Source organism: Momordica charantia (genome assembly GCF_013281855.1).
Source record: "Momordica charantia cultivar OHB3-1 chromosome 4 unlocalized genomic scaffold, Mcharantia_2.0 BLBB01000004.1, whole genome shotgun sequence".
NCBI classification, from domain to species: Eukaryota; Viridiplantae; Streptophyta; class Magnoliopsida; order Cucurbitales; family Cucurbitaceae; genus Momordica; species Momordica charantia.
In genome coordinates, this window is record NW_028275162.1 from 4,422,834 (window position 1) to 4,445,558 (window position 22,725).

A 22,725-nucleotide genomic window follows, 5' to 3' on the forward strand; every position below is an offset into this window, starting at 1 on the left:
GTCAAGAAAATTACATGTTCTACCTTTTACTTCATTGAATTTGAAACTACATTCGACTGTAATTATTAATTGGTACATGATGATCTTTTGGCCAGCCCTTTGACCTCCGCTGTTAATTTTAATGACTTTTCATCTATTTTTTTAAAAGGAAAACTTAATCTCGTCTTCTTTTATTTTTTATTTTTCCATTAACCATCTATGCGAGTTATATGCTGCAAATGTGTTTCAAGAAAAAAATGAGTTTGATGTAGTTTACTTGAAATTTATTATAGTTATGTATATTTTTTTTGTACTTAACAAGTGTTTAATACGTGTCTAATCAGTATTGGATCTATATTCATTTTATACAATTAGTGTGTGATACAACTATTGAGTTAACACCCCACGTCCAAAATTTACTTTACACCTAAAAAAATTGTTCAACTTCGCTCGACAAAGTTGCTTTTGAAAAAATGTTAAATTACAAATTTAGTTCTTAAATTAAAAAATATATATATATTTAATAGATCCTTAAACTTACACTGTTTTGTCTAATGGGGTTCTAGAACGGAACTTTAGAATTTAAAGAATATATAATAGGCTCCTGAACTTTCAATTTTGTGTCTAATAACTAATAAACAACTTTTAAAAATTAAATGACCTATTGTACACAAAATACTTTTAGACAACTTTTAAAAATTAAATAACCTATTGTACACAAAATTGAAAGATCGTGAATGTAGACAATTTTTAAAATTCTCAGAATTTATTACACACCTTTTAAAAGTTAAAAACGGTAATTTGACCTATAAAACTCTACCTGAGAGCACAATGCACTAATAAATTCTATCAGACTATCATGCAACAGAGAACTGTCACAAATCTTTAAAGGGTCTTTAGGGGTTTTCGGGCTGAATAGTCCTTTTACCAATGTAGGATTGTTTTTTAATCACTTTTTTGAAAACCACGTTTTCTAATGTTATCTTTTGTTGACATTGTCAAATGACTGTCCATGCTCCTCCATTTCCTTTTTAGATTTTCCTCCCTTATCTGAAAACATTTCATTTTCTCTCTCTCTATTTTAGATGATATCGTCCCTCTCCGTTTTCATTCTACTTTTCAATTTCTCCCACCCACACCCAGTCGTGCCTAACCTTGTATATTTCTTCTTGCGTCTTCGTTTACGATTAGGTCACCTGCCTGAGTCTCCCCTATGATAAAACCCATCTTTAAAAGAATTAATACGATCTGGATGATCCAGACTCAACAATCAATTGAAACACTTAAATCAATCAGCAAACGAAGTTTCAAAGAGCAAGAACCACATGGCAAAACACAGATGCAGGCAAAGCCTCCAGCGTCCTCAAAGAAACCTTACTCCCATTTCTCAACAATGGATATCCCATTTCCTCCAACTCCCCAGAATCAATAAAGACACCGCATCTGCACTGATAAAAGAGTTCTACAACTTTACCCTTATCTTTGGCAGCTTGGAGTCTCTGTCGTAAGCTGCACGAGATGTCGAGCTGCCGTGGACTTCCCAAGCCTTCTGCACCTTGAAATATGTATCTCCTGAAAGGTCGGGATGAGATTTCTGGCACATAGCTTGTAACTTATCAGGATGGAAACTAAGGGGAGCAGACCGGTAGCTAGCTCGAATTTCGCCATAGCTAGCATCTTGCTTCAAAGACAGTACATCATAATAAGTTTCACCAATGGAGCCATAGCCCAAACTCATTGTAGGATCGCTTCAGTTTCCAACCACCTTGAGATATATGCAATGGAAATTATAAGCAAAATTACTGTGCTGGTATCTGTCAATAAGGGGCAAACTACAAAAGATGCTGAAAGTATCAACAGCGAGCTTAATGGAATAGATGACATCAAATTTGTAGAACAAATTAAAAAAGGAGATGAGATATCCCCAAAGAAGGGATCACCACTGTGAGGCATGAAGATGAATACAAATGTCAAATACCAACAGGGAATTTTTGTTTGCAGCTTGTTACAATGTGTGGTTAACTTCTCCAGGGCATAAATCCATAAGAAAATTTTCACCAGATGGGATTATCAAAGGGGAATTCAAACTCAACAGTACTACCAATAAGCTTGTTACAATACAATGTGATATTAAGGGACTGTTTGGAAGTTTTGCTTAATTTGTTGTCTTTCTTTAGAAAAGGGTTACGAGGCTATTTCAAATGGGCAACAATTTCAATCTTTACAAACGTAGCTCTGTGAAACAATTCTTAAAAGCAAACTACTAAACAGCCCAGATTTGTGATTCACAGACAGTTACTGGATAATTCACTCGATAGCACATTCATGAAGCTTCAGTTCAATGGTTTTCGGCAAAATCGACAATCGAATGGAAAGTCTTGGTTCAATCAAATCGAGGGGTTTAATTCCTATTGGTTGGAGGTTCATCCATTGTAAGCAATGAAACTCGATAGAGAAAAATACCTGAGACCAAGAGAAGGCAGAATATCGCGACGGAGGGGGCGGCGCGGGCGTGACTGTGAGGACGGGAAATTGACTATTATGCCCACGTTTGCTCAATTGACCCAGAATCTGAAATGGCAGTGAAACTTTTGACGTGAAGTGACCTAATTGCCCCTCGTTTATTGTTCTCGCTCTTAATGGGCCTGGGCCCACTATAGGCCCATCCACATGAATGTCCTGTCGAAGTGGTTATGAGTTTTATGGGCCTCGGTCCATGAAAGTGAAATCCAGCCTTCACTATTCGGAATGCTTCATCGGTATTGGTAGGGTGTCTTAAAATTTCCAAAATTAATTATCCCCTCGAATGAAATTAAAGTCCTAATATATATTATGTTTCATTATAAGTATTTCGTTTTTTTTCTATTTTTAGAATTTCTCAAATTAGCTTTTAATTATACAAAATTTTTAAATGCGGTTTAGTGGATTAAAATTACTCTTTAAAATTTTAACCAAACACTACTTTTTTTTTTTTTTTACTTTTAATCCCTACTTTCAAATCCTTACCAAACACAAACAAAATCATCTAATTACTACAAATTGATTTTTTTTCCTTTTTTAGTTCTTTTTATTTCCTATCGATCATCCCCAAATAAGAAAATCCTTTTAATTTTTCCATCAAATTATTTAAAATTGTAGTAGTGTCAAATTGAACCAATTAAATATTTATACTTGTTTATGCAGGAGTTTGCACAACGGTTCTTCACGAACCAAGTTCAAACTCGGTCTCCGGTCTCGACCTAAACACTTAGAGCGGACCCGCACAAGAAGGTAAACACTTCGACGCTCAAGTCAGTTTTGAGTCCGACCTTAGTATGGAGGTCGAGCTAGAATACGATACCTGAAGAGTGAAGTGCCCTATTTATAGGTTGAGGTACCCGACAAGGAATCCGACGAGCGGTTGAGCATGTCGGGACCAAGGTTGGCCTGTCGGGAGTAGCTATTCCAGTTCATACTCTTGTCATCTGGAATTTGGCTAAGTATGGAAGGTCGTTCCTCCCATGAATGATCTTCAGGGAAGACCTTCAGATCGGCCTTTAGGGAAGGCCTCAGGTCGGCCATTAGGCAAGGCCTTCAGGTCGGCCCTCAGGGAAGCTCTTCAGGTCGGCCCTCAATAGAGCTCTTTAGGTCGACCCTCAGTGGAGCTCTTTAGGTCGGCCACCAAAGGAAAGACCTCCAAAGTTGGACATTTTTTCTATCTTCCACGTGGCAGTACGATTTTCAACCCCCAAACAATACTCTATAGTTAAAACATCCTGCGGATTATCTGCTAATGTGTTAAATAAAATTCATGATATAATATTTTATTTTAAGGACATCGAGGTCTGGCATGAAATTCATGTTTTAAAGTATTATTTTAGTTGAAAAGTAGGAGAAAAAAAGTTAGAGCTAATTAACCCTATTTTAAACTGCAACCAATAATTAATGCCCATCAAATTTTTGTGAATTCTCTGGAATTTAACAACAAATTACTTGTTAGTTTGAGTTTTATTAATTCTTACTAATAGAAGAGACATTTGATAAATTTTAATTAAATGATAACTACGATAATCATATTTTTTAAAAAATATATGGACTAAATTTGAACTAATGTCTAAAATATTTTAATCATTGAGACATTGACATTAAATTTTGATTCATTGAACTAAATATTCTATGTTCATTGCATAGACTTATTTAAAAATTATACACAATATCTTGACTCTCAAGGTACAATCTAGCAAAAAAAAATTAAATTTCAAACTAAAGTACTCCTATTTTCAAAGAATGGAGGTAAACATTGAATTATTACAAATAATGTATAATACGTAAACAAGATCACACCTAAAAATGTTAAATCATTTGACTTTCGTCCACATATAGCAAACACGATTTTCTACCACGTGCTGCTTACAATATCTATCTCTTATTCATATTTGAAAATAATTTATAACTTTTTTCGTAGTAAAAAATAATAAATTGATTCATTCAATCACATTCGACACTCATTCTTGATTTTACAATTTATTTAAAATATATAGATATCTCAAAATTTCGGTATTGATTGAAAAGAAATTTATACTTATCAAAGATACTCGCAGATTGCACTAATAGAGGGTGCTTAATACCTTTTTCAAATATCGGAGTCCAAATTTATGTGTCCTAAATTCTACACTTATCACCTAACCATATGTAATGTTCGGATGAATTGAGGGTTTAATTTTTCGATTTTCCATCGATACTATCTTATTCAAATTATCGACTCAAATTTAACTCAAACAATGAGGATTGGTCGAATCAAATTCTTATAGTCATTGAATTATTTGAAGAACCCGTAATAGTTTATTCCAAGTTTTGGTTGTGTACAATTAATTTGGACCTCCAAAGTTTATTATAAAACAAATATTTAATATTTTTATGATATACATATCACTTTAAAATCAATTATATATATATATATATATATATATATATATATATATTACAATATGGGAAGTAAATTATTTTGAAAAAATAAAAAACATTTTGATGAAAAATTGAAATTTTCGAAGTTTGAGAGACCAAGAAACAAATGATTCGTAAACATTAAGGATTTTTTTTTATTGTTCTTCTTTCTTGTTCTTTATTTTTTATTAAAAAAATAGAACATTTTTATTAAGAATTTATTATTTCTCATTCTCTAAATATTAAAATTAAAAAATTAAAATTATGATATGAGAACTAAGTTTTTTTTATATTATATTTATTTTTAATATTTTTTATGCATGGGATAAAATAATGCTTTTTATTTATATTTTTTAAAAAAAGAATTGAAAATAAGAACCATAAACTTTGATGAGGTTGTTTTCAAAATTTCTATTCAATTTATATAAACGTTTCTCAAGACTCAAAAATAAAAAACACGAATCTATAGATATGACAGGACACATTTTATTTTTATTTGCAATGATAATTAACCTATTTAACTCAAAAGTAATGTTTCCGTTTCTCAAAAACTAAAACAAAAAAGCAATATATAAAAAATAGAAACATTACCAAATAAGCCTTAGTTCTCCCGTAAAATTCAAGTATAAATTTTAATAATTTTAATTCGACGATTAGTAAAAGCAATACCTTTCCTAAATTTAATCCAAAAAATTGCCCAAACGTCAATTGATAAAATTATTGAACTAGCAAAATCAATATTTGAAATTCGAAATAACTAATAATTTACGGTCAACCTAAGCTTAGCTTTAACTAGTTACGATGCCTATTTTCAATTAAAATGTCATGAGTTCAAATCCTTACTTCTATTATTCACAAGTTTAGAATTTAATTTCATCAAAATATATAAAATAATTAAGAAAAAAAACTTCGACTGACTTGGGTAGAGAAGTTCGAGAAACATCGACTCAACTTTGAATATAATTTAAGGTTAAAACATTGACTCATATTATTTTACTTCTTCAAAAAAAATTATTTTAAAAATATAAAACAATCATTTAAAAAATCACCGACGAAAATGCCATGAAATCGAGCCATTTTCTTTGTTTAATCACGTGAAAAATGCAATGGAAATTGAAGGGGGAAAAAAAGTCTACGGAAAGACTTGGGAACTTTTGAACTTTTGGCTGGTTTTTCCCCAATGTAACAATTCCAGTTGGAAATATTGTCTAATATTCATTTACAAAGTCAAATTATAAATATTTCTTTCTTATTTTTATATATATAATTTTACTCCTCATGTATGTATAAATTTATTCTTTAATTATATATATGATGTATTTCTAATTATGGATGCGTTTTAGAGTGATGGTAAATGATTAAAAAAAAAGATGTAAGTATAATTGATTTTTTAAAATCACCATCTAAAATAACATTATTCCCGTAACTAAGTTTTTTCTACGCTTCTCAAAAAAATTTATTTTGTTTAAATATTTTCTAATAAATAAGTTTTGATTAAAATATTTGTGTGTCTAATTACATTTAAAGAAAATGATTTTAATTACATATATGTTTACCTGCACTAAAGTGATTCTGTATCAATGTGGAGATATGATCAAGGGCCAACCACTTTATAATAATTTTTTAGATAATTGATTTTAAGGTGATTCTTTCAACTATGATTGTAAACCAATTTGATTGTTGAAAAATTATTTTTATTTGTTACCAAAAACTTTAAATTTAAAAACGACAGTGTTGGCTCTCTAAAATCACTTGGGAAGCTAATTCATATACATTGTTAGTATAACTATATTTTCATAATTTGATTTTTTGAATTTTTTTTTTTTTTTTGCATATTCTAACGGATGTTATCTCTCGTTTGTCCCGTTCTTGTTAGTGCAATCAATGAGTTTTTTGTTTAATCATAATTGAAAAGGTTAATATTTTGACTAGTCCAGCTATGTTTGTATTAAAATGTTTTTGTTTAAGGATTCGAATTTACAATCTTTTGATCTAAACTAGGTGCTTTAATCAGTTGAGCTAAGTTGTTGACACACCAACAAATATTTAATGCAGGATAATTGACTAGTTTTTTTTAGCCGTTCTCATGTGATATATAAAGTATTTGGCCAATGAATCAAATCAACAATATAATAAGACTTAGGATTAAAGGGGAAAATGTTTGGATATTATATAAAAACTTGAACTTTACATAATATTTGATGCATTCATCACCATATTCTTTCTAATTAATTATGGAATATAATTACTAAATGGTAAGATCACATGTTAAATAGTTGTAGGATTGATGTAGCACTCTTTTACTAAAAAATAACAAACATCTTTGAAGAAATTCACCATTTGGCGCCTCCTTTTTAATAATGTGATATGAGTGTGAGTAACATGTCCTTCATCATGAAAAGGGAAAGACTTTTTAAAGTCACTTTAATGAGCGAAGCCAATCATATCTCCTCCTCCACAAATTATTTATGTAGTTGTTATTTTGATGAATATTTTTTTTAGAATATAGTATTGCTCACCTTTAACCTAACTCAACAGTTAAGATATTTGACTCATTTCTTAAAGGTCGAAAGTTCGACCATTCTATTCTCTCTGACTCTCATTTGTTGTGCTAAAAAAACATTACATATTACGTAATTGTAGAGAATGCAACTAAATTCCTAGGCAAAGTGGAAGATCATGGCTATATAATGATCTGTTTGGTAATGTTTTTTTTTTCTCATTGTATCCTTTTTAATAAATGAAAACAGAACTGAGTTTGCTACATATTTCTTGTTTCTTATATTTTTTTATTGAAGACAAAAATAGAAACATGGTAGGTAACAATTTATGGTTTATCATTCTCTAAAATTTTAAAATAAAATATTCAAAAATTTTATGTCCATTATTTTTTAATATTTATTATGCATTTTATATGTCAAATAATGATAAAATAATACTTTTATTTATGTTTTGAAAAAAAAAATGGTAATGAGAACAAGAAATTAGAAATGGAAAATTGACTTTGTTAGTTCCAAAATTTCTATACAATTTTAGAAACCTTTATTAAAAATATAACAAATGAGACAAATATGAATAATTACAATATCTATATTTCTAAAAAAACAAAGACAACAAACCAGAAACAACAAACGAGAATGTTACCAAATAGGTTTTTAAGTAAACCAAAAATCAATACTAGTATGAGACATTTTTTTTTTTTTTGTGAAACTAAAAATAAAGTCATTACGGCTCATGCCTAAAATTAACAATATCATATCATTATAGAAATCTAGAGCAATTAGTTATCTCTGAGAATTGAGTGAGTATATCTTTACTCATTGAATTATGTTCAAATCCGCTTAGTTTAGTAAATGTTAAAGGTATGAAGGGAAAAAAAAAATTAATTAGGTACATGTAATAGTTATAAGAATGACCATTAGGGTGATCATTTGAATATGTATTTTTTAAGGTGAATTACATGATTTCACTATTGCCTTCTTTCTCAAATGGCTGACAAAAAAAAAGTATTTTGTTAAAATATAGCACTCTAAATCATGGGTCAATGGTAAAGATTCTCCAATATCTTCCTTTCAACTATTAATCACCTAGAGCCCAAATGACCAAAATGTCCCCATTCAATTTTATATTAAATTACCATACACATCATTATATTTTTAAATTAAAATATATAAAATTCATTTTACGAACTTTTTAAGTATTATTTATACCTTTTCCTAAATTACACCTCTAAATCTTAAATTAGACTTATATGACATATTCACTTGACTTTTTTTTCGAACTCATGAGATATATGTCAATTACAACTGAGTTAACTTCCACAGATTTTTTTTTCCTCTTATATTCAAATTTTTTTTTAATCTAAATTTGTCTCATAAATGTGTTACATTAACATGTTAAAGAAAAGGTAACTAAATAATTATTTAGGTTAAATATATTTTATAATTTCTCTCATGTTTGTGTTTCTTTAATGGAATCCTTCACGCCTTTAACATTTTTTTTATTACACTCTTTTTGTTTATAAATATTAATATTGGCTAATGATAAATTTATATATATAATTATTGAAAATGTAACCAAAATCTCAGGTTGGCTAAATAAGGGATGGGTACATAGATAAGGATAATTATCTTCATTATTACGAGGTCTTTTCTGTGAAACCAAACAAAGACGCGAGGGTTATGTCCAAAGCGGACAATATCATGTCATTGTAGAGATATTTAGGGATACGAGGGTATCGTTGTCCTTAACAATATATAATACTCAATGGGTTGCCATAAATTAACCAGATGAATTACGCTCTTAAGAGATTAAAATTTTTATTCAATCCTCCAAAGTTTCTAAGTAGTTAATAGATTATTTTTTCTTTTTCTTTTTCCTTAGATGGTCTAATTCCTCGTCTAAAAGTTATGCAAATTCACTATGTCAAAAATTTATCATCATTCAATTTTAAAATTCACCAACAAAAAGTAAAAAAATGTTAAAACATAATGGACTAACTTGAAACTTTTTAAACCATAAACACACCTAAAACATATATATATTTGGGCCATTTATTATCAATATTAAGGATAAAGTAAAGATCTAATCTAACAAACTAGATAAGAGTTTTGTAAGCCAACATTTGACTTTGGATCGTTCCAAAGGTTTAGTCCAGCACATCCAACACATAAGTCATGCACCATGAGGCAAAACTTGAAAGGTCGAGTAACCTAAGTCTCCTGAGTCCATTATGTGAGACGAGTCCCACGAGGCTAGCCCAGTAGAACTTTGATTCTTCAAATTTTTAAGATTATTTAATATTTATACACTACAGCATTCTAATATAAATTTGAATTAGAAGATTCAAATCTTTTTTAATTGATGGATTTTGGAAAAAGTAAGTTTTCAAACGAATTAGAAACTTTGAAATTAGGAATAAAGTGTTGGGGTATTTTCTTATTTCTTATTTTTTTTTTTTTTTAATTTTTAGGGTAAGAGTGATGAAAGAATCTTTAGGTAGAAGCATCCGACAAGATTGATTGGCTTGGGAAGGTGGGAAACCGAGTGGGATGGATCCAAACGCCGCGTTTAAAATGTTTTGTTTTCCTTTTCCCCAGTTTTTTAAAATTATTATTATTCTTATTCAATTGTTTTAGCAAATAAAAAAATAAAAAAAAAGAATCTAATGCGAATTGGGTGGGAATAGAAAAGAGAATAAAGCGGTGTCGTTTAGGAATTAGGAGTCGTCAAAGAAACAGCATCTTCCACTTCCAGCTGACACCTCGTGCTCTGGTTCCTGGTTTCACCCCATTTTGGGAATCCCCTGTTTTTACTTTCCTCCACTCGCCTTCTCCGCGCGTCCACTCCACCTTCCATAACCATTTCCTTTGAATCGGAAAAAGTTTTCCTTCTGTTCACACCCTAAATTTCTCATTCGAAATCCTTCTTTAATGCTACTTAATCATCCCACATCCTTTCGACAAAGAATGAGAGTAATGTTGATGGATCCCACATCATTCGTAAATGATGTTCGTGTGGTGGGAAATTAATGAGAGAAGTATCAATATTTCGTAGTACTTTATGACATTTCGTAGGTTGAGTCTATTTAATCTCTAAAACTTTAAACAAATTCAATTATGTCTCTAAGTTGATTCGGTGATTATGCAGTACATTGTGACAACTAAAGCGTGTCGAGGTAGACTAGTTGCATGGGACAATAGAAAAATTCAATTGTTGACATGGAAAATTATGTTTGCAATCGCTCATTAATATGATCAAGTAAGCGTTAAACTAATTAAGTTAATAACATAAACCTATTAGACATGATTTTGAAAATTTATGACCGAATTTGTAATTTAACCTAAGTTATATTTTGATTCATAAACTTTCATGTTTATTTCATTTCGGTTACTCTTAAACTTTTAAATATTTTATTTTAATATGTGAATTATGAATAAGAAAACAGTTTTAGTTTTTCCATTGATATTTTTTAATCTATTTAATAGAACCAAAACCTAACGTAGGTGTACATAGTTTTCTTTGCTTTTGTGACGACTAAGATATCTAGTCTACGTGAATAAATATTTGAAGTAAAATATAGTATGTCATGCGTTGAATGTCAAAGTATATTTAGATTATCTAAATGAATGAAAATCAAGAATAAGGTTTTTATAAAATATGTATTTTTACAAAGTTTAGAAACTAAAATAGAAGGTTCGAGATGAAATTTATTTATTAATCTTTGTTTGGAGTTTAATTTATGTGGGTGTTTTGTGAACCATCTAAGCTCACATGTTATTTGAAGTTTGCACTTCATTAATAAATGTAGTGATTTCCACAAATTATGTTAGAACGTATTTGGTACCATATACAACGTCCATCACTCTCATTTGAAAACAACATAAAGATTCTTTAAAGTCTATGACGATTTCAAAAGGCTCTAGATATCAAAGATGACTTAAGTTTGTCCCAAAAGATGATTCAAATGATCAAATCAAAGATCTTCAAGATTTGAAACTTGAATGGATAAATCTTTTCGAGGAAGAAAGGAATATAATTCGAAGAATAAAGTTCATCCATACCTTAAATACTAACCAGAATAAAGTATTATATAGGAGACGGATAGAGTTTGAATTTACTTGTGAAAAAGAGAGGTACACATCAAACTATATTCACATTGCAAAAAATCTATTACCTAATTTTTCGGAAAAAAAAAATTACATATAGCACAAGACTATGGAACATTCAAATATTATTTTTAAAAGTAAAAAATAAAAACACTCACAAATTGAAAAAAAAAAAAAAAAAGAAATAGGTATAAATTAAGCTACCTAAAATAAGTGTTACTCGTAAAAATAGCTTTGTCCAACCATAAAAATACTTATATATAACTAGTTACAAATACGTAACAACTCAAGTTTTAAGATTCAGTTCGATAAAATTAAAATTTATTCCAAAGAATTTTACCCTCAAAAGAAAAAATACCCACAACTTGAACTTGGGTTTAGGAATAACTTTTAGAAGCAGAAGATTCCCATAGAAATTTGGAGAGGAAAAAAGCACAAACAACAAAGAAGAATCTTCACACTAGTCAAAAAGAGAAACCCTCAACTCAAATTGTAAATTTCAAAGGCAGCATAAAATATTAGAGTCAATTACCAAAATAGGGTCATGATTAGAAAAAAGAAAAAAGAATAATAATAATAATAAAAGTAAGATTGAAGAAAGAAAATGTCATAATACTCATAAATCGTAATTTATTTGGGGTTGGAATCTCAATTAAAATTGATCTTAAAATGGTAAATTCTACTTTGGTGGGCTACATTTAAAAATAATAATAATAATAATAATAATAAAAGGTTATGAAATTAAATGGAAGTGTAAGGAATTCAAAGATATTAGGTGAAAGTTTTGTTTGTCATTTCATGGCCTTTTTCACGACATTTGACCAGAATTTGGTGCCTGTTTTTTGGGTTTTAAAAAGCTAACAATTGGGATTCCTTTGTTTTAAAATTCCAAATTCCAAATTCCAAAATGAGTTTAAATATAACACTAAGTTGAAATAATAAATTTTTATTTTTATTTAATTCTTAGTTTAAATATTATTTATGTTGCTGTACTTTTTTTTCATTTTGATTTCTTCTATACTTTTAAATGGTATATTTTAATTCTTGTAATTTAAAAAATTATCAATAACTAAAATGGATCTTTTGAAAGTATAGGGAATAAAGTCCACGTGAACGATTAAGACATTTTATTCCTTTAGTTGGAGGTTCAATCCCATATTCCCACATTTGTTGTACTGCAACAATTATAGAGGTTAAAATTAACGTATGACTAAAATGGATGTTTGAATTAAAAATATAATGATCAAAATAGTATTTAAATATTATTTTTTATTTAATAATATATTTTATATAATATTAAGAATAAAAAATTCAATTATTTTTTTTAATCTCATAATGTTCAAATTTCATTTTAGTGGTTAAAGAATATAAGTTTATAGATAAGATTTGGACCCTAAACTTATAAAGAAAGTTATTAATATTGTAACTAATTAAGTTTAAATTGACATTTTAGTTGGTATTTTGAAGATAGGTTTTGACTTAGAATTACTATTTTTATATTTCGATTATCATTTGATATTTATCCTAATGGTTTTATTGTTGATAAAATTACCTACATTTAATAAAATATATATATACACATATATTTTTCACTCATAATACTTAACTCACCCCTCAGTAATCTCATTCCTTCAATTTGACAAATAGCAAAGTCAATAAAGCGGGTACATTGATGCGAAAATAAAACTACGGACAATTTATTGGCAATGAAAGAAAATAAAACTACGGACAATTTATTGGCAATGAAAGAAAATCGATAGTAAAGGATTTAGAAGGAATGAGTTCAAACCATGGTGGCCACCTACCTAAGATTTAATATCTTACGAGTTACCTTGTCAACCAAATGTAGTAGGGTCTGGCCGAACTAGGATGGTTAAGTTACGCTAAAAAAATTTCTTTCTCCATTCTAGAATTAGGCGAGTTAATGGATACAAGTCGCGTTTTTCAAAATTTGCGATGGAATAAACTTATTTTTGTATTAGTACGTGTATGTTTTCCTCTATAGTATAACACGATTTAAAGAAAATAATCATACTAACCAAAACTTTTTACTTTTATTATAATTTTACATAAATATCTATTAACATTTCCAACAACATTTTGACATAATTAAATTGATATTTTCATATTATTACAAAAATATGAAAAATACCATCAAAATAATATTAATAGACACATAATATTAATATTAATGTATCACAGCGCAATAACAAGTTTTTGTCAGGCAACTAAGCCATACAATAAAAATAATAAAAACATGAAAAATAAAAATGGAAAAAATAGGGAAAATAGAAAAACGCGACGACACGAGAGTAAGGGATTTATGCATAAGCTCCGTGAATCTCCATCTAAAATCGGCGATGCCTTCTCTGCATCCGCAAGTCAGAATCTCCGCGTTTTATTCTCAATTTTCTTTGCTTCCATTTGACACTCTTCTCCATTTTCTCCCTCGCCCCTCACTCTTTTAAATCTCCTTTCTCCATTAATCCCCCATTTCTGATGCTGTTTCATCACTTTACCATCACCCATCTCCCCAATTTCTGAAGATCTGCCTCTCAATCCCATCAATATGGGTTCCCTTTCGCCTAATATCAGCTGGGATTACCCTTTTACTCCCAAAACCATCGCCGATTTCCTCCGTCGTATCTCCACCATGACTAATGCGTCCGAGCGCCTCTCCAGACTCGACGATTTTGTGAAGAATTTGGAGGAAGAAATGAAGAAGATCGACGCCTTCAAGCGGGAGCTTCCCTTCTGTATGCTTCTGTTGAACGATGGTGAGTTTTTTTTTTCTTTTTTTTTTCTTTTGGCCCCAAATTCGATTCTGAGAGATGGGGTTTTTTTGGTTCCATTTGATTGGTGTTTCTTTTGGATTTTTTTTTGTGGGGGCTTCTGGATTTAGCTTTTTCTTTTATGTGTTTTTGTAGCGATTCTTGCTTTGAAGGACTCTTCACTGCAATGTGGTTCTTCTTGCTCTTCCCCGAAGCCCAAACCAGTTCTTGAGGAATTCATTTCGTTGAAGAAGGACTCTGATGAGAATGAGGAAGAACAGGATAGTAGAGATAAGAAGGAATGGATGAGCTCTGTTCAGCTATGGAAGACTGATGACTTCCAAAACACCCCCCAAATCAAAACCAAGGTAGATTAAGATTTGCATTTGTTTGTCTGAAAATGAAACAGTAAATTTCTGTTGGGTGTTTGGAAATTATGACCAATCCAAATTTTCGCCGTTTTGTTTGTGATTAGAGAAACGAGGGGTGGGGTTACTTAGCTGCTGCTTCGGAGGATCGGTTTCGGCCATGTCGAAATAAGGATGAAGAGAGTTCATTTGTTGGGTTTAAGTCATCTTCTTCTGCTTTTCCAGCCGTGGCTGCTGTGAAGAAGCAAGAGAAGATTGAATCTCCCATTTGTGCACTTTCTTTGGTCACTCCCAGCTTGAAGAATCCTACAGATGAATTGGGATCCTGTGTTTTGCGGTCGAGTGGCAACCGAGCTACTTCGACCTCTGCTCCTGATGTTCAGTCCAATCTACGGACTGTATTGCCACTGCAGCAGCAGCAGCCTGCCCGCAAGCAGCGGAGGTGCTGGTCCCCGGAGTTGCATCGACGATTCGTGAATGCCTTGCAACAACTTGGAGGCTCACAAGGTGAGAACTAACTATCCATAAGATCAAGCATTGGGTGTGTCTTATTTTACATGTTTGAATCAATTTGAAGTTGGTTTTCAGTTTTGATCACTTTTCTGTTACTTCCTTGTATGATTTCTTTAGCTAATGGATGAATCAAATAAATTCAATTAGCCTAAACTAGATGATAAGAATTTCTCTTGAACTGTTGGATCATTTTTCTGTGTTAATGAGATGTTAGCAGACTGTAAAACTTGTTGATTTTCTTGTGAATACTGCCTCTAATTCGGACGTTTTTTGATCGAATGCAGTCGCAACTCCAAAGCAAATTAGGGAACTGATGCAGGTGGATGGCCTAACCAATGATGAAGTAAAAAGCCATTTACAAGTAAGGTTCCAAACCACTCCCATCACCAAACTCTTTCTCCTTGAAACTGAATGACATTGCAACCCTTTATAAACTCATCAACAATGATAACGCGAACAATCGGTTTTTCTTGTCAATGCAGAAATACCGTCTTCATACTCGGCGACACCCCTCGACCGCAGCTGCCCGAGCAGACCAATCCCCGGTTGTTTTAGGAGATCTATGGATGCCCCAAGATGGGTGTGGTGAATCCTCAAAGGTGAGCAGCTCTCAGTCAGCCTCACCACAAGGTCCGCTCCAGTTGGCTGGAAACGGAGGGTATTCGACAACAGGAGGCGAGAGCGTGGAGGACGAGGAAGATACGAAATCCGAAAGCTATGGCTACTGGAAAACTCAGGCTCACACTGGCAAAAGATGATGTAAAAAGTTTTGAGGCATAATAATACTATACAGTATTGGAGTTTGTCAATTACAGAGGGATTGTTGTACACAGTACATAAAAGAGAAGAGAATCAGAAAGATGAATATCACAAGATAGAGTGAATCAAGGAAGCTGTGAATTATTTTTGCAGGATTAGTTTGATTTTTTTTTTTTCTGAAAAGAATATGAGGTTTTTTTTTTTTTTTTTTTTAAATTCCCTCTTCTTCCCCCTTTTGGGAATTTGGGATAATAGTTTTCAAGATCTTGTTTGTATTGATAAATCTGATATATTTCATCTCTTCATTTTCATCAAATTTATAATTTCCAAAACAAAGTTCATGTTCTCTCTCCCTCATGTCATGGGTAGTTTTTGTTTCCATTAGTATCATTCAAAGTTCAAAATTAAAAATTTAAATGGGTTGTTTCGACTCGACCTAATCTATAAAATATCAATCTCACCGAAATCAAACCGGTTGAAATACTTTTGGTTTTGAAAGTTTGGTTTTGAAAGTTGGATTGAGACGATAATTTGTCTAGTAAGTTACATTTTTTCCCATTTGATCATTGAGTTTAAAAGATCGTCATTTTTCTTGAAATCAACCAATCTTAAACTAATAGTTCAGTTAAAAACCAAACTCAAACTTCAAACTGAACCAATTAAAAACTAAAATCAAACCTCAAGAACAAAATATGCCATAAGGAGACAAATCTAAACCTTGCGGATGAAAATTGTATTTTATTGAAAGTGTATTTTACCATAATTTGTTTGTGCAAAGATTGTAGTGTACTGTTTTCTTTTCTCCCTATTTAGGAATAAAGTAAGCAAAAAGTTCTCTTTTCATGATCAGACAGAGGAAAAAAACCAACATTATTAATGTTCCATGTGATTTGAATTCTTTCATTAGGAAACAAGTATTAAATGTTCCATGTGATTGTAACAAGATAGTTTTCCTTTTTTTTTTTCTTTTTTCTCTTTTCATTTTTCAACTTTTGTTAAAAAAATGGATATCCTAGTGCTAACCATTCTTAGCCCAAACCAATTTTAGATATTTCACACAATTCATTTAATCTTTTATTAGGTGGTTCTCATCTTATTTTAAACTTTATTTTGCTTCAAATTACAGACTCGATGGTAATATTGATGTTTCTTATTTCTCGTTTAATAATTATAAAATTTTAAATTGAAAAAGAATAGAATTTTATATGAAGTCATACATATAACATGGAATCATATTTGATCCATTGAACCTTGACCTAACTTTGTTTTATTGTGAGTACCTAATTTTTCTAATTTAAGAGAGGGAGAAGGAATTTAAAACCCCATTTGAGAAGAAGATGCAAAAAAAAAAAAAAAAAAAAAAAGTGTAGAGAGAGAGAGAAGATATGGTGTTGACAGGACAAGATCCGAACTTATCATATGGTGAATAAAATAAAAATGTCTGAAATTATCTGCAAATTTTTTTTTATTCTTTTTTAATATTGGTTTTGATTATTTATTATTTTGGTATTTTATAATGTTTTTGGTGTAAAGCAAAAAAGTGATGGTGACATTATTCTTCCCAATTTAGGTTACTTGAGAAAGTATCCAACTTTGTACTTCTTTCCAAAGCCAAAGGGATTGTTTGGTTTTGGTTTGGTTTCACAACATGAAAAATGATTAAGTGAGAAACATTGGGCTTTACTGGTTTTTTTTTTCTTTTTTTTTTTTCCTAATTTCTAACCTTTTAAAAACTAGATAGGGCCAAAGCGAACATAATTCAGATACTAACCACAAGGTTGTGAATAAAGAAACAGTGTATCATTCTCATTTCTTGTATTCCATTTTTTTTTTTGTTACTTAATTTTTAGAACCAGTAACAAAAATAGGTTTGGTAACCACTTGAAAAAAGAAATAGAAACAACAATATGTTCATAACTATTACGGTTTCTTGTTTTAATTTTTAATTCTTTTTAGTATAACAACTTGTGGCGGTAGGAGTTCGAGCTCACGACCTCTTGATCGAAGATATATTTTTAACTTATGTTGATTTATTTTTATTTTTATTTTTAGTTAAAATAAAATTTAGTAGATATAATATAAAAAGCTATAACTTAACCTCAAATAATATAATTTGTTAAAAAAATATAGTTTACCATATAAATATCTTTGATATAAAAGTCTAAATTATTAACTTTAGATAAATAATAAATATTAAAATTAATTTGATTTAAGAAATAGAAAATATATATTTTTTTAGAAAATATAACAGCTTTAAATAAAAATAAAATTTCAAAATACTTTTAAATTTAAAAATAGAAAAGAAGTTTTTTTATAAGGAAATATTAAAAACAAAAATTAGCATTTGTACTTTAAATGAGATGGGGGAATGGAATTAAGGCATACGTTTCTGCTAAACTACTTTTTTTAGTTTATGAAATTTCGCCTCTTTTCTTTTTAAAATATTTTTCAAAATTTAGAAACAAAAAACAAAAAACGAAAACGTTACCCAGCGAACCATATCTCATTTCTCACTAAACGTTTCTAAAATTATGTACAATTTTGGAAACAACAAAGTTAATGACCCATTTAGTAATGTTCATTTTTTTTTATTGTTTCTTATTTCTAGTTTTATTGATAAACTTAAAAATTTGATAACTATTTATGTTTTTTTTTCATTTATAAGAAACATTCGCAAAATTGTATAGAAATTTTGGAAAAAGAAACAAGTTTCTTTTTTCTTATTCTCATTTACAACAAAATCAATCTTCCTTCTTTTTTTCGATAAAAAAATGAAGAAGAAGAGCTAGAGTTACCAAATGAAATTATTTCTTTCTTTATCAAAATAGAGGAAACAAGAAATAAGAAATAGAAACGGTATTGGGATTCAAGTTTCTTATTACTTATTTCTATTTTCTGTTTTTTCAGGAAAAAAATAGATAAAGACATTATTTTATTATTTTTTATTTTTAAAATGCATAATAAAAATTAAAAAGAATAAGTAAATATAACATAAAATATTTGAATGTTTAATTTGAAAGATAAAAAATTTTTGCTTTTGTTTACCTAAAATCAGAAATGATTACGAAACGTGTTTCTTTTTTAAATAAAAAAGAAATAATAAGAAACAAGAAATTGTTATCTAAAGTAGCTCTATTTTCTAATTAAAAATAAGAAATTGGAAATAAAAGAACTGAATTTTTTTTTAATTTCAAAGAAACATAAACCTTACCCGTAAATCAAATTTTGTTAACATTTTTACTAAAATTTTATTTTAAAACACAACTTCCAAACATATCACTACACAAAAAGGAATACAATGAACTCTCTTAATTAATTAAAAAGAAATGACAAAAACAGATTGGAATTTTTCCAAATGCACTTGATTATAATCCCAAGACATTTCACACACTTATATCAAATCAAAATGAGCAAAAGTTAAAAAAAAAAAAATCACCATATTTCAACATTTTTAACCCCTCTCCATGGCAGAAGACAGAATGATGAAAAAATGGTCAAATTTTACAGCACCACAGCCCCCAAAAACATATCATGAATGTTTTTTTCTTCTTAATTTGAAACCAAAAATCATGCTGAAAAGTTGTGTTGATTGGTCAACTTATTAACAAGAACACAACCAGCTGCAATGTTTTTTTTTTTTTTTTGGTTAAATTTGATGATGAAAGGGTATTGAGTGTCACTCTCACAAAGTAAACCAATTGGGAGAATCTTATGGAGACATGGTATGATGAGGGACACAGCCCACTTTTTGAAAGACAAGACACCTCTCCAATTAAGACACACACATAAGAGAGATTCCTTTGAGGGGCAAATTTTGAAAAAACAAACAAACAAATAGCTACGCTCAACATTTTGTTCTTATTAGAATAGAGCATTTTTGTATGTATTATTGGGATGGTGGAATGTGATTCGTCCAAAAGAATAAATCTTGAAAAGACAAGTGTTATGATATCCTTGTTTTTCCCTTGTTTGTGTTTTGGGATTAGTGAAAATTTAACGAGCGATTCATGTAGATTTGAAAGAATTGTGATAAGTTTTTTTAGTACAACATGTGGGAATGTGGGAATGTGGGATCGAACTCAAAACCTCTTAATTTGAGATATATGTCAATTAGTGCTGAAGATCCATGTTTTAAGAAATATATTATCATATGTTGAGTTATAAATTTTATTTAATTAAATAATTAAAAAAAGTGTACAACTTTTTTTTTAAACAAGCACTTCATTAAAAAAAAACAGAAAATTAAAATCGTCGTAGGTTACAACAGCAAAAAAATAGTATACAATTTATCGTATAATATATTATAATTTATAATATTGTTTCTATTTTTATCAAAAATAAAATAAGTTTATAATATAAAAGTGTACGTTCTATAGCATCTTTGCTATAACAATAAATAATTATAGTCACCTTATAGTTTTGTTACACAACATTGATATAACCGATCAAACGTGATACAATATTCTTAAAGTTGGTGATACATGAAATAATATAAACAAAAAAATAATTTGATTCATATTACATGAATTACTTTCTGCCGTGCATTACAACTTAAATAAGACTTAAGTTGCCCACTTATTCCGAAAAGAAGGTAATTTCAAATATAGCTTTTAAAAAAAAAAACATATATGGTAGCTTTTTTAGACATAATATTTGAGATGTTGTAGCTTATTTTATAAATTTAAAAAGCAGCCACCATTAATGCAATAAATTTTTATTATTGCCCTATTTGTAATTTCTTTACAAAACAACAAAATGAAAATAATAAAACCAAGTCAAAAACGTCTCACATGCATAAAAGATCACATAATTTATTATTATTTTTTAAGAATATAAATGTGCTAATATATTTTAAAATACATTATTTAATCATGTAATGAAAAATTGGAAATTCTCTTCTTTTTTTCCTTCAAAAGGACCAACTTAAATGCTACCAAGTATTATGGAATTTATTTCCAAAAAAAAAAAATACTATGGGATTTTTTGTAAAGATATATTTTTATCTAGTTTTAAAAAATTTATAAAACTCGAATTAGTCGAAATAAAACACTATTCAAACTATCAATAATAATAATATAAAAATAAATAAAAATAAACAACTTCTGTTGGGCTATTGTTCATAGCGAGGCCCGTGTTATTTTGGAACAGTATTAACTTTTGGGCCGAAAAATATCGTGAGATTTGGGCCACATTCTTTGGACGGTGGCAATAAGATTTCAAAATTTGAACCCCATAAAATGACATGAATAAATAGATATTAGCTTTGTTCGGCCATTGTTAATTTTGTCACAGTTTAAAAAAAAGTTCATATTTCGTATGTTATGCATTATTTTACTTCAATCAAGTCTTTATTGTTGTAAAATTCTAAAATTCATTGATATAGTGATGATCTAATGTCAAAATACATTTTGTTAACCTCGTGTTAACGGATGAAATATATATTTATTCATAAAAGCGAAAAAAAAAAGACCACCTACCCATTAATATGAGATGACCATGGTAACTTATTAAACCTTCAATGGTCTGTTGTTTTATATAGAATTAACCATTAAAAATTTAATTATACTAATAACTACCCTTATCTCCAACGAAAATATTGGATTAAACTTATATATCATATTTTTCTAACATTTAAATGATAGTAATTTTTTTAAGTACAACAAATTAGGAGTATAGATGTTTGAACCTCAAGAAAAAGGGCAAGGGTAGGCGTCAATTGTTATGACAAACTTGAAAAAAATAGTATTAAAATCGATTATATATTTATTTATATAACTTACTTTTATGCTTCAAAATATCTTTACCCATTTATTATTATTATTATTGTTATTTAGAAAATTTACCCATTTATTATTTAAACTCGAATAACTGCAATATTTAAATTTTTACATGAATTATTAATAAGTTATATTGTATGACAAATGGCCTATTAGCTCAGTTGGTTAGAGCGTCGTGCTAATAACGCGAAGGTCGCAGGTTCGAGACCTGCATGGGCCATTTTTTTATTTCAATTTTTATAATTGTTGATATTTTATTCTTTTTTATAATATAAAAATTATATTATATATATTTAATAATAATAAATTAAATTTCACGAACATAAACAGGTACTGGAGAACCTTTATATATATAGAATTGTTAGCTTCAAAGAAAATCTTATATAATTTTTTAGAATTCAATTTAGATTTTTAAAAGAAATGGAATTATATAATATAACAAGAACAAAAAAAGTACAGAAACACAATTTTCAGAAACATAAAATTCAAAGTAAATTTGCTATAAAACAGGACATAAAAATTATTTTATTTTCTAAAATTCTTGTCATTTGCTAAAAATTTTACTGCTTAAACACAATATTTATGCTTATATTCATTCTGAATCTTTAATATTGAGAATCTTGCCTGTCTAAACAAGTTATTCTTTTTTTTTTTTAACTAACTGAACAAGTTATTCCTAAAAACATAAGAATACTATGTTTGTGTTACATATTATTCCATTTTATTAATTAATTACTTGATTTTGTGGCCATATTTGATTTTTTTTAATGATTAATTTAATTTTGTATAATTTGTTAGTTAATTAGTAGGTACTTTTATAATTTGATTTTTGTAAAATCTTAAAATAATTCGTTTAAAATATTACATAAAAGAATAAGGAGTATAAGATTTGAGTGCATGAGTTAAATAATAATTATGACCAAACCTACTAACCAAATTGAGGACCTACCAATTTTAAATTTTATAAAACACAAAATTTTCAATTCAGTTAAGTTGTCTAACCAAAATAATAATAACAAAAAAATTT

The 22,725-nt window shown here is 29.1% G+C and overlaps 1 protein-coding gene, 1 non-coding gene and 1 pseudogene across 2 annotated transcripts; 2 read left to right on the top strand and 1 right to left on the bottom strand.

Moving 5' to 3' along the window:
- Nucleotides 1-1,193: 1,193 nt before the first annotated feature.
- On the bottom strand, nucleotides 1,194-1,717 carry LOC111007605 (diphthamide biosynthesis protein 4-like; annotated as a pseudogene).
- A 12,108-nt stretch (nucleotides 1,718-13,825) lies between these two features.
- On the top strand, nucleotides 13,826-16,079 carry LOC111007541 (Homeodomain-like superfamily protein). The gene is made up of 5 exons (XM_022279942.2): nucleotides 13,826-14,287; nucleotides 14,438-14,649; nucleotides 14,757-15,156; nucleotides 15,447-15,523; nucleotides 15,645-16,079. Exons 1-5 carry the CDS (start codon nucleotides 14,080-14,082, stop codon nucleotides 15,918-15,920), a joined length of 1,173 nt encoding a protein of 390 aa, XP_022135634.1. The 5' UTR covers nucleotides 13,826-14,079; the 3' UTR covers nucleotides 15,921-16,079.
- Nucleotides 16,080-21,844: 5,765 nt separating this feature from the next.
- On the top strand, nucleotides 21,845-21,918 carry TRNAI-AAU (transfer RNA isoleucine (anticodon AAU)). The gene has a single exon. It is a non-coding gene; the product is annotated as a tRNA-Ile (tRNA).
- The last annotated feature ends 807 nt before the right edge of the window (nucleotides 21,919-22,725 follow it).